General features: G+C 47.3%; 1 protein-coding gene and 1 long non-coding RNA gene across 5 annotated transcripts; one reads left to right on the forward strand and one right to left on the reverse strand.

Moving 5' to 3' along the window:
- Positions 1 to 139: 139 nt before the first annotated feature.
- LOC124090171 (uncharacterized) lies at positions 140 to 5,712 on the reverse strand. The gene is made up of 2 exons (XR_006851002.2): positions 5,247 to 5,712; positions 140 to 4,023 (listed from the first exon to the last, which is right to left on the reverse strand). It is a non-coding gene; the product is annotated as an uncharacterized LOC124090171 (long non-coding RNA).
- On the forward strand, positions 5,683 to 16,308 carry Serpina6 (serpin family A member 6). Of its 4 annotated transcripts, none has more exons than XM_046440567.2 (6): positions 5,683 to 5,822; positions 9,472 to 9,541; positions 9,927 to 10,555; positions 12,886 to 13,156; positions 14,489 to 14,636; positions 15,984 to 16,308. In XM_046440567.2, exons 3-6 carry the CDS (start codon positions 9,946 to 9,948, stop codon positions 16,164 to 16,166), a joined length of 1,212 nt encoding a protein of 403 aa, XP_046296523.1. In that variant the 5' UTR covers positions 5,683 to 5,822; positions 9,472 to 9,541; positions 9,927 to 9,945; the 3' UTR covers positions 16,167 to 16,308. The 4 variants fall into 4 exon arrangements, with proteins under 4 accessions (XP_046296523.1, XP_046296526.1, XP_046296525.1 ...); XM_046440569.1 differs by lacking the exon at positions 5,683 to 5,822 and adding an exon at positions 5,924 to 5,952; XM_046440568.2 differs by lacking the exon at positions 5,683 to 5,822 and adding an exon at positions 7,342 to 7,568.
- The last annotated feature ends 1,067 nt before the right edge of the window (positions 16,309 to 17,375 follow it).

Here is a 17,375-nt window from a genome sequence, read left to right on the forward strand (position 1 = left end):
CTCTCCTGTTTACTCCATGAGGCAGGGACTCTCATAGTTCTGAGTGATGTGAGTGAATGCTCTCAGAGAAGAAAAGTAACAAGGCCAAAAACTCACACTGGCAGAGAAAGAGCCAGAATCCAACTCCATTTTTTTAAGCTTCATGTTTGGAAATAATTTTATTTGGAAATAAAAAGTTGCAAGAACAAAAATAGTACAAACACCCATATGCCCTTCCTCTTGTCCCATAAACACTCCCCTCCCAACACACACACATGTGTGCATATATATTTGCATCTTTTCATAATATGTTGAATAAATTTACATCATACTCCTTTACCCTTAAATAACTCAGTAAATAGCTCCCAAATTTTTAAGATATTATTTTTTCAGTAAAGCTACCAATTTCAGGAAATTTGTCATGAATCTAATATACTATCCATATTCCAATTTTGTCAATTGTCTCAATAATGTCTCCATAGCACAACTCATGCTTCCTCTGTAAAGGGCTTAGGTTCTGCATTTAATAAGTCACCAAGGGTGATTTGCTGGACTTTCAGTGGATCTTCCCAATCCCTGGGAGGAGCTTCTTGACAAAGCCCTTTAAAAGGACCACCTCCTTCTCAGAAATCACAGCATCACAGATGTTGTGTCTCTTTAGTCTCCTCTAATAGGGTAACATATTATTTTCTTTTATGATACTAACATTCTTTGTAGAGGAAGGAAAATTTTATTTTGAACTCATGCTTTCAGAGATTTAGTTCATAGTCAGCTGACTACACTGATCTGGGCCAAAGGTGGGCAGAACATTATGGCAGAAGGGCATGGTAGAGGATCTCTGCTCAGTTCATGGCAGCCAGGAAGCAGAGAGAGAGAGAGTGAGGAGCCATATTCAAGATATAATGCTCCCAGTGACCCACTTCCTCCAGGTATGCCTACAGTTGCCACCCAGAAGTCCATTCAAATAATAAATCCATAAAGTGGATTAATCCACTGATGAGGTTACATGTCTCATAATCTAATCATTTACCTTCTGAAAATTTTTTCATTATCTAACACATGAGCTTTTGGGGGAACACCTCACATTCAAACCATAGCATTCCACCCTGGTCCCCAAAAACACATGCCCATCTTACGACACAAAAGGCATTCCATCTCCAAGAATCACCATAGTCTTAACAATCCCACTATTGCTCAAGTTTAAGTCCAAAGTATCATTTGAGGCTCAAGACAAACCCTTGGCTGTGAACCCCTGTAAAAATTAAAAGCAAGCTCCAATATACAATGGCAAAGAGTAAACATTCCCATTTCAAAAGGGTGGAATATGGACAGAGATAGAAGGGGTAGGACTAAAACAAGACCGAAACCCAGGTGGGCAAACAAATGCAGTAGAATCACACCCAGCATCTGCAAAACATGGTGGTGAAATGCAATCCCCAAAGGACATATGCAGCCCTGGTCTGATGGCCTTTCCAGCTGCATCCCACATGGCCTCTCTCTGGGCCTGGCTCTACTCCCCTGCTGCAGCTTTCTTCAGCAGATGTCCCACCTTCCTGGCATCTCTTAAGCCCTGTGGTCTCCATTTCAGCTTTGGCTTCATTCTCACAGCTTCATGCATTGCTCCCTTGGGGGCCTCATGCAGGTACTACAACCCTCATGCACACTACCTGACCTTCTAGGCCTTCCTTTGGAATATTGGAGAGAGCTTCCATAACCCCATAACTCCAGCATCCTGCATTCCTGCAGAACCAGTGTCCTGTGAACAATGTCAAGGTCAGCCACCAAACTGAACACTAGACACACTACCTTTGACCATAGCTGCAACAGCCTCTGAGTGCCCAGGAAACTAAGCATCATGAGACAAATATTGGAAAACAACCTCCTGGGCACCTCTGTGCAAGCAGGGTACCCCCATTGTCTCTCCTCAAATGAATTTTCACATTTACACCCTTGAGCCTGCAATGGTATGATCTTACTTATTCTAGAGATTCCTTCAAGACAACTTTCCTATTGTCTCTGGGCAAAATGCTTAGCTTCTCTTTAATGGTGGTAATCTCTTTAGCAACAACATCCCTGGCCCCAGTTTTACATGCATTTTTCTGACCAAACTTTGAGTTTTTAAATCTTTCTTTTCTGCTTTCTGCTCCCAATTGCAACAGTAAATCTGTCTAAAAGCTGATAGCTACTTCCATGCCATTGCCTGAGTGCTATTCTGCCTTGAATTTGTCTTTACCAGATTAATCCATTACCTTTAAACTTGGCCTCAACAAAGTCTCAGAACATGGACAAAATGTAGACAAGTTCTTTGCCAGAATGTATCAAAATGGCCTCTTGTTCAATTCCCAACAAAGTCCCCATTCCCCAGTGAAATCTCATGAGCACAGTCTTTACCGTTCACAATCATATCAGCATTCTGGTCTTCTGAGCTTACACCAGAATCTCCCATTAAGCTCTGCATACAGCATTCTAAGTCTTCTCTAGCCTGCATCTCCAAATTGTTCCAAACTCTTCCTGCAAACCTGTACTAACGTCTTTTGAACCACATGGTCAGATATTGTCACAGCTACAAACCCGTGTCTTAGAACCAATTTCTGTGTTGGTCAGTTTTTCATTGATGTGACCAAAATATCTATCAAGAACAACTTAGAGGAGCAAAAGTTTACTTTGGGCTCATAGTTTCAGAGGTTCAGTCCATGGTCAACCAACTCCATTGTTCTGGGCCCCAGGCGAGGCAGAACATGGTGGGAAGGCATGAGAAATAAAGCTGCTCAGCTCATGGAAGCCAGGAATCAGATAGTGACGTGTGTTGTGTGTGTGTGTGTGTGTGTGTGTGTGTGTGGTGCTGGGGACTGAACCCAGGGCCTCGTGCATGCAAGGGAAGCATTACCAACTGAGCTACATCCCCAGTCCACTAGGGACATTTTTAAAGAACACAATTTCTATTTTCATTAAATGGTGCCAACATACATTTGGAGAGAGATATATTTGAACTCTACTTCACGCCATATTTGAAAATCGAGTCTAGATAAATTGAAATTTAAATCTATAATGCCTTTAAAAGAAAATATAAGAGAATCCTTCTCAATATTAAAGTAGGCAAATATTTCTTAAATAGGACAAAAGTAGCATTAACTATAAAAGAAAATGGATGAATTAGACTTCAATGAAGTTATGAACTATTTTTATCAAAATATTCCAGTAAGAGAGTGAAAAGATAAGCCACAAACTTAGAGAAGGTATTTTGCTTTCCACATACATTCTCACATACACAATGATATTCATAACACCGTTTTGGTCAATGGTAGATCATATATACAGTAGTGGTCCCATAAGATTGTATTGCCTAGGACATCACAGCTACCTACATTTGCATTAGGTATACTCTTATGTTCACATAACAATGAAGTCACTAACAACATATTTCACAGAATGTTCCCCTTTCATGAGTGATGCCTATACCTCTATCTGGAAAAGTGTTGTTAAAGAACACCTCCAATGGACAAGGGAAATTAGTAAAAGGTAACCAACCTCATTCGTCATCAAATAAACACAATCTGAAACTTTCATGTGATATCACTACACACCAAAATGGCTAAATTGAAAATATGGCAGCATTAATTATCAGCAAGACTGTGAAGCAATTATATCTCTCTCACCCTTTTGTTAGATGCATAAATCCGTTTAATCATTTTGAAGAACCGGCAGCATTTACTAAAGCAAACTATACAACCTAAAAATTTTATTTTGGTTATCTGTTGCTATATAACAATGATTCCAAACTTCAGCAGCTTAAAGAACAATTTTGCTATTACTCATAATTTTTAGGTCAGGAATTTGGTACTGAGTGATTCTTCTAGACCACATGATATCAACCGGGACCACTCAAAAGTACTCAGTGGGGCTGTCAGGTCTGACTTCTCCAAGATGACTTCACTCCTCTGTGGCACGTTGGCAGGAACCTGGAAGGTAAGACTCAGCTGCTCTCCTCTCCCTCTTTGTGGTGTCCCCACATAGTCCTTCTAACAGAACCATTACATGAGTCACCTGGGATCAAAAGAAAGAGTTTCGAGAGACCAAATCAGAAGCTTCAAGATTCTTATTAAGTAGCCTTTGAAATCCCAGAACATTACTCCTTCCACATTTGGGGGTGGGGGGAGTACTGGGAATTGAACCCAGGGGTGCTTTACCACTGAGTCACATCCCCAGCTCTTTTTGGTTTTTATTTTGAGACAGAGTCTCACTAAGTTCCTTAGGACTTTGCTAAGTAGCTGAGGCTGGCCTCAGACTTGTGATCTTCCTGCCTCAGCCTCCCAAGTCAATGGAATTACAGGCCACTGTGTCTAGCATCCCACATTTTATTGATCAAAAAAGTTGCTGGGACACACCAAGATTTGTAAGGAGAGAAGAACAGACTCCATCTCTTGAGGAGGGTGTGACGTACGGACAGATAGAGAAGGAATAGAGGGCAGACATGTTGGGGAACAGGGACTATGGCACGGGACTCTGGCTGGACACTCACAATACTCCATCCTTCTGGACCTCATGATTAGTCCCAGGATGGGAAATCATGCCCGGAGTACTCTGTGGGACTTACATGAGCTAAGAAAATAAGAATTTCTCTCCTTCTGCAAACAAACAACCAGTTAGAACCAAATAACTCAGAGACATTGTGGCCACCTTTGTTCCTACTGTAGACAATAAAGTAGGAAAGTAGAAGACAGCCCAACTAAGAATCTAAAACAAGAAAGGGAGAGAGCCCAGTATGGTGGTGCACAGCTGCAATCCCATCGACTTGGGAGGCTGAGACAAACATCACAAGTTAGAGGCCAGCCTCAGCAACTTAGGCTCTAAACAACTTAGTGACACCTTGTCTCTGAATAAAATATATATATATATATATATATATATATATATATATATATATATATACATATATAAACAAACAAATAGATAAATAAATGGCAGAGGATACAGCTCAGTGGTAAAGTGAGTTAAATCCCCAGTTCCAAAAACAGACAAAGAAAAGAAAGGGAGACCTCTAATGAGGAATTTGAGACCCCTGTATCCAGCCATGCCTGAAGTTCTTTCCACTTTGAGGGACTCTTATTCATAAAACCCAATCAACATTCTTTCTTTCAAATAATTTGAGTTTGCTGTCTGTTCCCTGCAATCAAACTAATGGATACAAGTGTGGGTCAGGGAGAGAGAGCTAGACTAGTGGGTTGAATGGGGGTGTTAGATTTGAATCTGCAGGCAGATCACCTCACCTCCGTGCACCTCATTTTCCTCATCTGAAGAAGGGTGACCACAGCACTTCATTCACAGGAGCTCTGTGAATACCAAGAGAGGTCACCCGCGGGGACCCTTGGAGATGTCACACGTCTGTCTCTCCCACCAAACTGAGGCCCCCTGGAGGGCAGGGCTCCCCTGCTTTATCCCCAGCTGCAGCCGCATGTCGGGTTTTCCACAGGTGTCCGTGGCTTGGCTCTTTATTAAGGGCACCTGTGACTTCTCTGCCAGCTGCCGCAGGGTGACCACAAACACTGTCGCAACCCCAGCCACATTTTGATATTAAAAAATAAAACTTCAGAAGAAAGTTGATTTGTACATTGCTGTGTTTACTTAAATTTCTTGAACAGCCTCCCATTGGCTAACGACTGGGGGGTGGGGACCACCGAACGGTAAAGGCCACTGTCCCCCCTCTAACCATTAACCAGCAGGGAAACTGGCAAACAAGATTTAGAGGACCGAGCGGGCAGCTTCCCACCAGCTTACTGTACACGTGCTGGGGTCCCCAGCAGCAGGCGCGAGCGAGCAAGCACAGCCCGAGCCCAGAGCCAACTGTGAGTGACTGCCCAGAACGCTCCATCCTCCTGCCCCGGCCCTCCTCTAGCACTAAGCAATGTTTGCAGTTTGCTTGCTTGTTTTGATTTTTTTTCAACAGGGCATTGAACACTAGGGCAGCCAGCAATGGTAAGAGGCAGCCCCGCGGAGGACTTCCCAGCTCCCAGGTCTATGGGTTGCCCACGGGGCTCTTAACATCCCTGGGCTCTTGCCTTGCAGGGGGCTGTCGCTGAAGCTGTGCTAAGCTGCGTCCCCACCCATCCCAGCTGAGGCTCCCACATCTGGCAGGAGAAGAGATGGGGGTCTGGGGATGGGGATGGCTGAGTGCCAGGCAGAGCCCTGATGGGAGATGCCAGCCTGGGAGGGAGCCAGGGAGGGGTGCGTGGCCGGCACAGTCAGGGGCATTCTACAGAGTCCCACACCCCCTCCCCAGTCCTCCCTCAGTGACCCGGGGAACATCTGCGTTAACTCTGCATTAACCCACCCGTGAGGAGACCTAGACCTGTGCCTGACCCAGGAGCCCGTTTGTGAAAGCAGGGAACACAGTGGCTCTTTACGCTGGCGATGAAGACCAGGAGGACATTCCTAAGATACAGGCATGGCTAATGTCGGTCCTCTGCCCTTTTATATGGCTGGGTGCTCTGGGGAGCTGTTTTGTTGTCCTCTGGCTCTCTGCAGAGAATGTCAGGGCACCTGGGCTTAGATCCCAGGCCTGCACGGGTTGCTCTGCCTCCTTGGCCTGTTTTCCCATCTGTAAATGGGTCCAGGACAAACCATGAAGTGAGGTCACCTAGGCCAAGCACTGCTGGGGGCTGTGACTGGTTCTCTCATCCATCTGGAGAGATGGGGAGAGTTTTAATCCCCATCTTGGAGAATTCTTACAGGAGGGGTCCAGCCCACAGTCTCCCCAGAGACAGGGAAAACCTGTGCCACCCAGGGTCCTCTCCCAAGGGGGTCGCAGATGGGAGAGCAGTGACCGGTGCCAAAGCAAAGGCTCCCCTCTATGTGACACAGAGGTGAGGACAGAGAGCACGGGGGGGGGAGGGCTTCCTGGAGGCAGCAGCCAAGCACTGAGTCTCTAAGACTGAGAAGGAGAGAGACAGACAGCAGGGAGGCTGGGACCTGGAGTGGGGCCACATGGGGCAGGGCTGGGACAGGTCCACGTTCATCTCCAGTTCTCCTCCCAGAGCAGGGTTCAGCAAGCACTGGGGCACTGAGATGACCCGCCCTGCCCTGCCCTGCCCTGCCCTGCCTTCCCCAGTCCTGCAGCCGGATAAAAGCCTGGTGGGTAATAGAAGAAGCCTCTGATACCCACCTAAGACATTAAGGGCACATATCTAAGGCTAGGGACAGTCCCAGGGAGCCCCTGGGCCACGTCAGTGAGACCAGCCTCATCTGAGGGCAACAGGGAGTTACTGAAAGATTTAGCAAGAGGCATTTGACTGAAGAGGGGAGAAGGGGTTGGAAGGGGCTGATCAGGAGGCAGATCAGGGGGAGTAGAGAGGGAGAGAAGCCGAGCGGCCACCTTGGGCCACTCACTGGGACTGGAGAAGAGAAGACAAAAGCATAAACCCAGGCAAGGCTGAAGGGAGAGTTGCCATTGTCTGTGTTTCATGCTGAGAAAACAGGCAGAGCCTAACTAGCCCACCCCACATCACCTAGCTCAGAAACAGCAGCCCTGGGATCCTAATCCAGCTTGATCTGTCACGTGACCCAAGGAAATCAAGAACTCTGCTGCCATTCAGGTCAGAAACCAAATCTGGGGAAACATGAAACCCTCAATTTTGTGGTTCTCTTTCAAGATCATTTTGTCTATGCAGGACCCCTTGAGATTCCATATGAATTGAAGGATGGATTTTTCTATCCCTGCAAACCGTGTCATTGGGATTGATGGGGACTGCATTGAATTCAGGGGTTGTTTTGGAGAGTAGTGTCACTTAACGGTATTGCCTTCCAATCTATAAACATAGAAGACATTCCATCTTTATGTCTTCTTTCTTTCATCACTTTCTGATGTGTGGGGTGGAGGGGAGGATACGATGAGAATTGGCTCATGTGATTGTGGAGACCGAGAGTCCCACATTCTGCATGCCGGGGACCTTGGAAAGTGTGTGGTATAATTCAGTTTTGAATCTGATGTTCTGACAATCAAGGGAGCCAATTCTGTAACTCCCAGTGTTAAGTTGAAGGCTCAAGAATGGACAGGGGGCTGCTGGTATAACTCCCAGAGTCCAAAGATCTAAGAACCAGGAGCTCCCATGCCCAAGGGCAAGAGAAAATGGATGATTCAGCTCAAGGACAGAGAGAATTTCCCTCCATCACCTTTCATTTTGGCTCCTCAACTGAATGATACATACCCACATTGATGAAGTTGGATTTTCTTAGTCAATCTACTGACTCAAACTCCTGGAAGTACTCTCACAGACACATCCAGAAATGTTCTATCAGCTGCTATGGCCTGAGTATTTGTGCCTGACCAAATTCCTGTGTTGAAAGCTAATTTCAACTGCGGTAGTGCGATAAGGTGAGGTCTTTGGAAGATGATCAGGTCATGAGGAGTTCATCCTCATGAATGGTACTAATGCCCGTAGAAAAAAAAAGCTGAGGGGACTCGTCACTCTTTCCACCATGTGAGGAAGCAGAAATACAACACCTCCTATGAAGCAAAGAGCTAGTCCTCCCAGACTGTGGATCTGCAGGCACCTTGACCCTGGGCTCACCAGCCTCCAGACCTGGGAGCAGCCTGAACGGACAAAGACCCAGTCAACCTGACACATAAAATTAACCATTACATCCATCCTGTCAATCTCTGTCTTTTGACTGTAGATTTTGATCCATTTACACTTAATCGTAATTACTGAAGTAATTACTGAAAAGGAAGAATTTACTTCTGACATTTTGCTATTTGTTTTCTATATGCCTTACAGCTCTTTTTGGTTTGTTTCTCGTCTTCTATGTCACTGTCTTGTTTTGGGCTTAGTCGATTTTTGAAGTGAAACATTTTAATTCTTTTCTCCTTTTTGCTCATATTCTTTAGATGTTTTCTTTGTTGTTACCACGGGAATTGCCATTAATGTCCAAAATCATAACACTCTAATTTGAATTTATACCAGCTTAACTTAAATAATATACAAAACTTGCCTTCTTCATACTTTTGACCCCTCTCTTTGATATTAATGCCACAAATTATCTTTATGCATTGTGTACTCAAAAACAGACTAATAATTGTTTTTATGCATAAGCCTAGTATTACGATAATACTAACTAATAATTGCCCTGCTACTTACTTTTACCAGAGATCTTTATTTCCCCATCCAGTTTCAAGTTACAATCCAGTAACGTCTCTATATTTCTTGCAAGGCAGATATGTGGTAATGAGCTTTCTCGGCTTTCTCAAGGAATGCTTTATTTTTGTCCTAATTTCTTTTTTTAAAAAATATATTTTTAGTAGTAGTTGGACATAATACCTTTATTTTATTTATTTATTTTTATGTGGTGCTGAGGATTAAACCCAGGGCCTCGCACGTGCTAGGCGAGCACTCTACCACTGAGCCACAACCCCAGCCTCAATTTTGTCCTGATTTCTAAAGGACAGTTCTGCAGATACAGAATTCTTTGTTGACAGTTTTTGTTTTGTTTTTCTTTCAGTGCTTTGAATATATCAGCTAGATGGATATTTAACCTTTCTGAGCATCTGCTTCCAGCTGCCTAAAATCAGGTTAATAATATTTACTTCATGAGTGTTTGGGTGAAGGTTAGATGGGAGAATATAAGCAAAATACCTAAATCAGTGGTGGGAACCTACTAGCCCTTGATCAATCACAGTGAATATAACTCATATCTTCAAATAAGAAAACTAAAGCCCAAGTGAGCACGGTGGTACACACCTGTAATTCCAGTGACTCAGGAGGCTAAGAAGGAGGATCACAAGTTTGAGGCCAGCCTCAACTACTTAGCAAGATCTCTCAAAACTTAAAAAAAAAATTAAAGACTTTGGGATGTAACTCAGTGGTCAAGTGCCTCTTTTGTCTGCCTCCTATGGCACCATGGTCTGCTGACCCAGAGGCCACCATGACATCTAACAAGCATTCTTGATTTGGCAGATCCTGGCCATACTGAACAATGTCACTTGCCCTGTATACGTGTCTTCTCTGGCTGTCCACCAGTGGCCTCTGGACAATCCAGGCTGAGGACCCCATTGCTGCTATAAGCACGAAAAGCCCTCACCGGGACCTGGCTCCAATCAATGCTGATTTTGCCTTCAGCCTGTATAAGCACCTGGTGGCCTTGGCTCCTGACAGGAACACCTTCATCTCCCCAGTGAGCATCTCCATAGCCCTAGCTATGCTGTCCCTGGGTGCTGGTGGCCACACACGGGCCCAGCTTCTGCAGGGCCTGGGCTTCAACCTCACGGAGACATCTGAAGGTGAAATACACCAGAGCTTCCGGCACCTCCAGCACCTCCTCCGGGAGTCAGACACCGGCTTGGAAATCACTATGGGCAGCACCTTGTTCCTTGACCACAGCCTGGAGCTGCTCAACTCGTTCTTGGAAGATATCAAACACTACTATGGGTCAGAGGCCTTGTCTGTGGATTTCCAGGAGTGGGCTGGGACCAGCAGACAGATCAACGAGTACATCAAGAATAAGACCCCGGGGAAAACGGCAGACGCATTCTTAGACCCGGACAGCCCGGCCATCCCCGCCCTGGTCAGCTACATCTTCTCCAAAGGTACCGCCTCCTCGTCCCCTCTGACAAACCCTATACCCAGGGCCAAGAACAGCAGCAGCCATCAAAATCCACTTTGGGGCAGAGCCTTTGAATTCCCCAGTTCACACCTGGGTCTCCATCTTCACCGCAGGTGGCTGGGAAGATGGGATTATATCATTTGGCAAAAATCAAAGTGACAGAAAAGCCGAGTGATTTGCCCAGATTCCAGGAGGCTGGTTCAAGCCCAGACTGTAACCGGGGACAGAGTGGCCGCCCCAATGTCTGGGCAGAGCCCTGGTAGTGAGGCACCCCCTGGGCTAGAAACCCCTGGGCCTTGCAGACACAGGCTTCCCTCAGGTCCCCGGATGCTCCCAGAGCCATCCTGCCCACACAGAGCTCTCAGCCAGCTCTGACAAGGCCCACCTGGGCCACACCTCCATCTCCACCAGTTCAGAGCTGGGTCTTCCAACATGCTATTCATAAAATCTCCAGGGAGACTTGTTAAGATCAGACTCCAGAGCCCTCGCCAGGCCTGCTGAAGTAACAGACTTCCACAGGGAAACCCTAGAGTTCGTGGCTTTAGTACGTGTCCCCTCCAGCATGCCCAGCTGATTTCTCTGATTAGGGCATTCGGACACATTATGCCTGAGAACAAAATCAACTTCTTGCCCTTGCAATCTCTCCTCTCGAGAACTGCTGATGAGCAGCTCTAATTCCATCTGCAACCTTATTCCGCTGGACGTGTGACCTAGCATATTCGTAGGCTCTAGGGATTAGGACGTGGGCTTACAGGGGGGAGTCATATTCTGCACCAAAACCCATGGCTCTTGTGAGCCCTTCCTCAATTTATCTGACAGCCTAACACATCTTCCCACTCTTCAGGTCTTAGCTAAAAAAGTCACCTCTTCTGGGAAGCCTCCCCTGATTCCCTTCAAAAACCCTTAGCTTCTTGTAACCAGTTTGTCCAGGACATTTTTAGCAATCGTCTTTTTATAACATGTAACTGGGACCCCCGTGGCCCAGTTTCACTGAAGCAGTCATAGTCAAAGAAACGCAGGTGAAACCAGTGAGAGGAACAAATGGAACCGGTAAGTTCAGTATTCAACTCACATTCCAGATCCGAGGCCCTCGGGCTTCCTTTGGAGGCTGGTTTGAGAACCTCAAGTAATCTCACTTGCCCTGAGAGGATTAGATGAAGAGTTTACCCTGAATCAGTGTCTGCAGTCGCAGAGCTTAGAGAGGGCGTTCAGGATGGACCAGGCATGGTCCCAAGGTCTCTAGGCTGTGCCCACCGACCGCTTCCCCACGTTCCCCACCCTCTCTCCATTGTCTCCACCCAAAACCATGAATTTTGGCCATGCAATCCAAGGTCTGCCGTGGGATGGAGAAAGGTCTGCCTGGAGCTATGCTCTGGCCACCTTGAAACAGCCTCAGCTGGAAGTAGTGGTCTCACAGGTCTTCAGAGCCTGAAGTCCAGGACAGCCAGGACACCTGGGACCTGCTGAGATCAGATCCTCGGTGCTTTTGTGGATCCCCAACTAAAGCCAAGAGGTCCTGGGGAGATTTAACCTGTGACTTTAAACATCCTGCAAGAAAACTCAGGGTTTGGGGAATAAGTTCAGAAAGTCTGGAGAGGCTCACAGGGAGCCTCTGTGGTCAGGCAGACTTTGGCTCAGCCTGAGCACCAACCGTCTTCCCGCCAGAGCTGACCAGATCTGCAAAGCCCCATCTGTGAGGGTAGTGGGTTCCCCATTCTGAGGGGAAAAGCAGTCTAGATGGGGACATCATAGTAGAGGGGACCCAAGGTCCAACACGGGGAGGGTGGAAATCTGAGACCCCACGAGTCTTCTCACGCTGGCTATGCATCCAGAAATGTGGTCTGGAGTGGGGAGCCAGGGAGCAGTGGCAGAAGCCTCCTACATGGACTGGCCAGGCTCTCAGGGCGGGATGGAATGCATGGTCTATTTCCCAAATCAGCCCCTTCGACCCCATCTTGAGTCAAAGACTTGAATTCTGGCACCACTTCCAGAACTCTCGGAGCAGGGACCCACTCTGGTCCTACCCACAAGTTTAAGACCCAGAAGTCTCTTGGCCTCTCCCTCCTTCCTTGTTTGGAAGCCAATTTCAGAGAGTTCATCCTCCACCCATTTCAAGGGAAAGAGGGTGAAACAGGCTTTAAACCTCTGGGAATGACCAGATCTTTGAGAACCTTCTGGCAGCTGGAGTGGGGCCAACCCAGGCATGTGGCAGGCGGCAGTGTGGCTGGTGTCGGGCACACCTGGTGCTCTGGGGCTGCACTTCCTCCCTGCTCCACAGGCCTAGCCTGCGTGCACTCTCCCACCTCTTCCCAGGCACATGGACACAGCCCTCCAACCCGGAGAGAACCGTGGAGAAAAACTTCTATGTGAATGAGACGACCACCGTGAAGGTGCCCATGATGTTCCAGTCGAGCTCCGTCAAGCACCTTCTCGACCCGGAGCTCCCCTGCCAGGTGGTGCAGCTGGACCACTTGGGCAACCAGACCATCTTCTTCGTCCTTCCCGATCTGGGGCAGATGGACACAGTCACTGCCGCACTGAGCAGGGACATGATGGAGAGATGGTCCATGTCCCTGGCCAGGAGGTAAGCACTCCACCAGCACGTGGGTGTCTGCAGTGCCCACGTTCCCAGGCAGAAAGGGGTGCATTTGGTCGTCCTTCTTCCCTGGACTCACCCTCCAGGGCTCCCCATTTTCCTGTCTGCTGGGTCCCCACAGTCTGTGACATTTTCCATCTATCAATCAGCACTTAGGTACTTTGGGGAATTCCACAAAATGAGGTTTTTTGCATCAATGTCTTAAAGTGAGCTCACCAACCACCCAGGCCCCCACTTATCTGTTTTGCCATCTCTGTATCCGTCATGGACGGTTCTTAGGTCACTCAGGGGATCTAACCTTTCTTCAATCAATCAATCACCCTGCCAATCAATCAATCAGTAAATAAGAAAGTGAGACCACAGTAGGTAACAAAGGAATAAGTAGCACAGGACAAGGGTGTGCATGCTGGCAAGCAGCGGGGAAAGTCACTTGTCCCAGTCGTCTCAGATTCGTCCTCAACTCCTTTTGAACAGGGCAGCTCAAACATCACACTGGCTGGTGGCCCATCCCCAGGCCTCCAGGGCTGCTTTTGCTCAGAGAACAGAGGGACAGCACCTCCCCTGCACCTGCCAGGGAGCAGGTGTGCTTTTGCTGACCCACCTGGCTTCAGGCCTTGGGCATCTTCTCTCCCTCTAGAGAACAGGAAAAAGAAGGACTAAGCCTTGATATGGCAGAGTACAGATGCCCAGCTCAGCCCCAGGCCCCTCCCGCCCCAGTGCACCCAGCACCTTTGCACCTAGCTTCTCCACACCAGCACCATCGTCCAGTTCTTGCAGAATCTCGGAGTTTCAGCACCCAGGGCCCCAGTGGGACATCTGCTCACCATAGGTAGATGAGGACCCTAGCAGGACCTGGCTAAAGTCACACAGTATTAGTAGCATAGCTGCGGCTCCAGGTGGATGCTTCCTCAACTCCCTGTATCTAGCAGGGTGTTCTTTAGGGACCAAAAGGACATCTCAAGGGGCCATTGTCTTCAATGGCCAGTAGTCCAGCTGTATCACAGGTGGAATCAGCTCAAAGGAATCTTGACAAGGAGAGGACTGCGCAGGTCAGATGAGATCAAGCATGTTCAAGGTGGAATGGCCGTAGACAGGACCGAGCAGTTCAGAGACCAAAGGAGAGGCTGCACATGTGGGAGAGGACGAGGCAGGGTTCGCTCTTTCCCTGTCCTTTCCCCTGGCCCCAGTGAGCAGGTCAGAGTGGGACGCAGGGGCCGGAGGGATCCCATGAGGAAGTAGCATCTTGCTGGGGGAGGTTGTGAGGCTATCTCCAGAGGCCAAGCCCTGGAATATCTAACCTCATCGGCTTACCCCGACCAGCCAGGTGCACCTGTACATCCCCAAAGTCTCCATCTCTGGCACCTATGACCTCAGGGGCGTGCTGGAAGACATGGGCATTGAAGACGTGTTCACCAACCGGGCAAACTTCTCAGGCATCAGCCACGCAGAGCAGCTGAAAGTATCAAAGGTAAGTGTCTCAGGAAGCTGCCTTTTCCCTCCAAATTTCACAATAAAAATAATAGCAATAAGTCACACTGAGCCTGTTCATCGATGGGCCTTTAGATCCCAGGCTGAGAACTGCAGGTGTGGTCCACGCGCTTCCATCCATGGGAAGAAAACAACCATCCCAAGACCTCACAGGAAGCTGGTGACGGGGAGAGCCACAACCCGCAAGCCTACCCCTCCCACCAGATCACACAGAGAGGACACTGGGAAACTAAGTCGTCATGGCAGAACTCTGAGCAGCAAAAAGAAACAGGGAATGTGATGTCTAATTGGGGTCACATTGAGCCTTCTATCTGGGTATAGTCATTATCCTTACACTTGATGGTCTGTGTTCATTCATTGGTTCAGATTTTTTTTTGAACATGTACTATGTGCTCCACACTGTGCGAGGCTCTGGGGATGACTTCTTCACTCAGACACGGCTCCTGCCCTCAGAGCACAGGGCTTTGTGACCACAGTGGTAACTGCTCAGGACAGTGCATGCTGGGGGAAGGGTGGAGTCCATGCAGCTCTGGGCATGCCCTCCCTCCCAAGTTCTCAGAGTATCTAACACAGGGAGGGTGAAGACTTGCCACAGTCACAGAGCCAGTAAATCATAGTCTGACATTTGACCTTAGCTTTGTCAACTCAAAAATCTATTCTCCAGACCCACTGCAGGGATCCCAATCCCAGCTCAGCCTCTTCCTAGCTTATGGCCGCCTCACAGAGCCACCCAGAGCCCTGGAGTCCTTGCTGGAAAGCAGACTGGATTAGAGCTCCCTTTCCAGAGGCTGCTGCGTGCATTAAATGTCACTTGCTGTTTGACTTACCAGATTATGATCTGTCAAAGGCTTTCAGTGTAAGCTCATCAAACATTTTACGGATTTCAGAATTCCTCCTAATTCTGATCACAAGGAGCATATCAACAATCAAAGATTGACATTTTAGCTTCTGCCTGGGCTTTGCCCACAGGGTAGGTACCAGTGCTTCATGTAACTTCCACCTGGTATTTACCCAGCAAGGTGGACAGAGAGTGAGGTCTTCCTCCCCCAGCCTGGGACTGGTAAGGAACACCTGATATGGACACGGAAGCCCAGCTGCACCAGGCTGTGTGACAGCTCGGTCGGCACCCCTCCTAGGGAGGAAGCATAGTTGGGCCCAAGCCCAGGGACTCTAGTCCTGGAGCTGCCACTTACATGAGGATCCAGCAAGTGACCCCTTCAGAGTCTCAGTTTCACCTTCCACAAAGCAAAGGAAACAAGAACTAACAGTGATGGGGTGTGGAAGTGCCTAACACACAATAGGGCCTCACCTCCTGCCTTCTTAACAGGTGATTCATAAGGCCATGCTGCAACTGGACGAGGAGGATATGAAGCCAGCTGCCACCAAGGGCACCCTGGAGCTGGAATCCGAGCCACTCACCGTCAGCTTCGACCGGCCCTTCCTTGTCATGGTCTTCGACCACTTCACGTGGAGCAGCCTGTTCCTGGGCAAGGTGGTGAATCCAACCTGAGAGCATTGACCCGGGAGCACAGGACCACCTGACTTTGGGGGAGTGGGGAGATTCCCCCTGTCTTCTCCAGTTTCTCCTCCACCCAACCACAGTCATTCCTACCTTTAGCATCTTGTAATAAATAGCGTCATTGCAACTCTCAGGACAAGTGTGTTTGAGAGGGGAGGCAACAGAAGTGATACCCTTAAGAAGGAGTGTTTGCAACCCCCAGGCCTGAGGTCTCAGTCCATTTGGGCAGCCTGGGGTCTCCAATGAGTGCACTAATCCCATTCAATCCTTGAAAGAAAGTAACTGCCAACCTAGACTACTAATCCAGCAAAGTTATCAAAGGTGAATTAAAGAGCATCCAAGATACACAGAAACTGAAGGAACTCATGACTGCTAAGTCAGAATTGCTGAAAATACTTAAAGGATTCCTACCCTCAGAAGAGGAAACAAGACAAACACACTCATGAGAACACAGGGGGGAAAAGGCAAGTATTACTAGAGGAACCCATGAGCAAAAGTAAAGAATAAAAAAAGTAAAGAATCAAACATGATTAATTCAGTGAAGATGAAAAATGGGAAAAGATAAATAAGAGAGAAAGAAACAAACATAGATCCTTCAAAATAATCAGAAAAATACAGCAAAATGACAGGAATTAGTACATATCTTTCAAAAATAACCTTGAATGTAAACAGTCTGAATTCTTTAATTTAAAGACTGTCTAGCTAATTGGATCTAAAAACAAAACTCAACTCCTTGCTGTCTAAAGAAATTCATCTTACCAGAAAAGGCAAATATAGACTGATAGTGAAAGGATGGAGAATGGTATTCCAATCCAATGGAACCCCAAATCAAGCAGGATTAACCATGTTCATGTCTGACAAAAGAGACTTCAAACCAAAATCAGTCAAAAGAGACAAATAGGATCACAACATATTGATAAAGGAAACAACACAACAAGAAATATAATGATTGTAAATATATTTATACTCACACACACATATGCACTAAGAATCAGAGCATCCAATTTTATAAAACAATCACTATAGGACTTACAGTAGGAGATAAGCCTCAATACAGCAACAGGAGGTGAGTTGAGTACTGTCACCAACAGACACACCTTCAGATTAAAACAATCAGCAAAGCAACATCAGAGTTAAATTACACTATAGGTCAGACCAACTTTGAAGGATATGGGAAATGACAGCCCCCCAAGACTGTGT

The sequence above is a fragment of the Marmota monax genome, unplaced genomic scaffold, assembly GCF_021218885.2.
Source record: "Marmota monax isolate L192 unplaced genomic scaffold, Marmota_monax_Labrador192_F-V1.1 WCK01_AAM20220418_F8-fsc00017, whole genome shotgun sequence".
NCBI classification, from domain to species: domain Eukaryota; kingdom Metazoa; phylum Chordata; class Mammalia; order Rodentia; family Sciuridae; genus Marmota; species Marmota monax.

Bases quoted from the DNA above. Each gene is read 5' to 3' on its own strand.
- Serpina6 (XM_046440567.2), top strand. From the start codon at position 9,946: ATGTCACTTGCCCTGTATACGTGTCTTCTCTGGCTGTCCACCAGTGGC. The intron at 10,556-12,885 runs GTACCGCCTCCT...ACCTCTTCCCAG, and splicing joins CAGCTACATCTTCTCCAAAG to GCACATGGACACAGCCCTCC. The intron at 13,157-14,488 runs GTAAGCACTCCA...TACCCCGACCAG, and splicing joins TCCATGTCCCTGGCCAGGAG to CCAGGTGCACCTGTACATCC.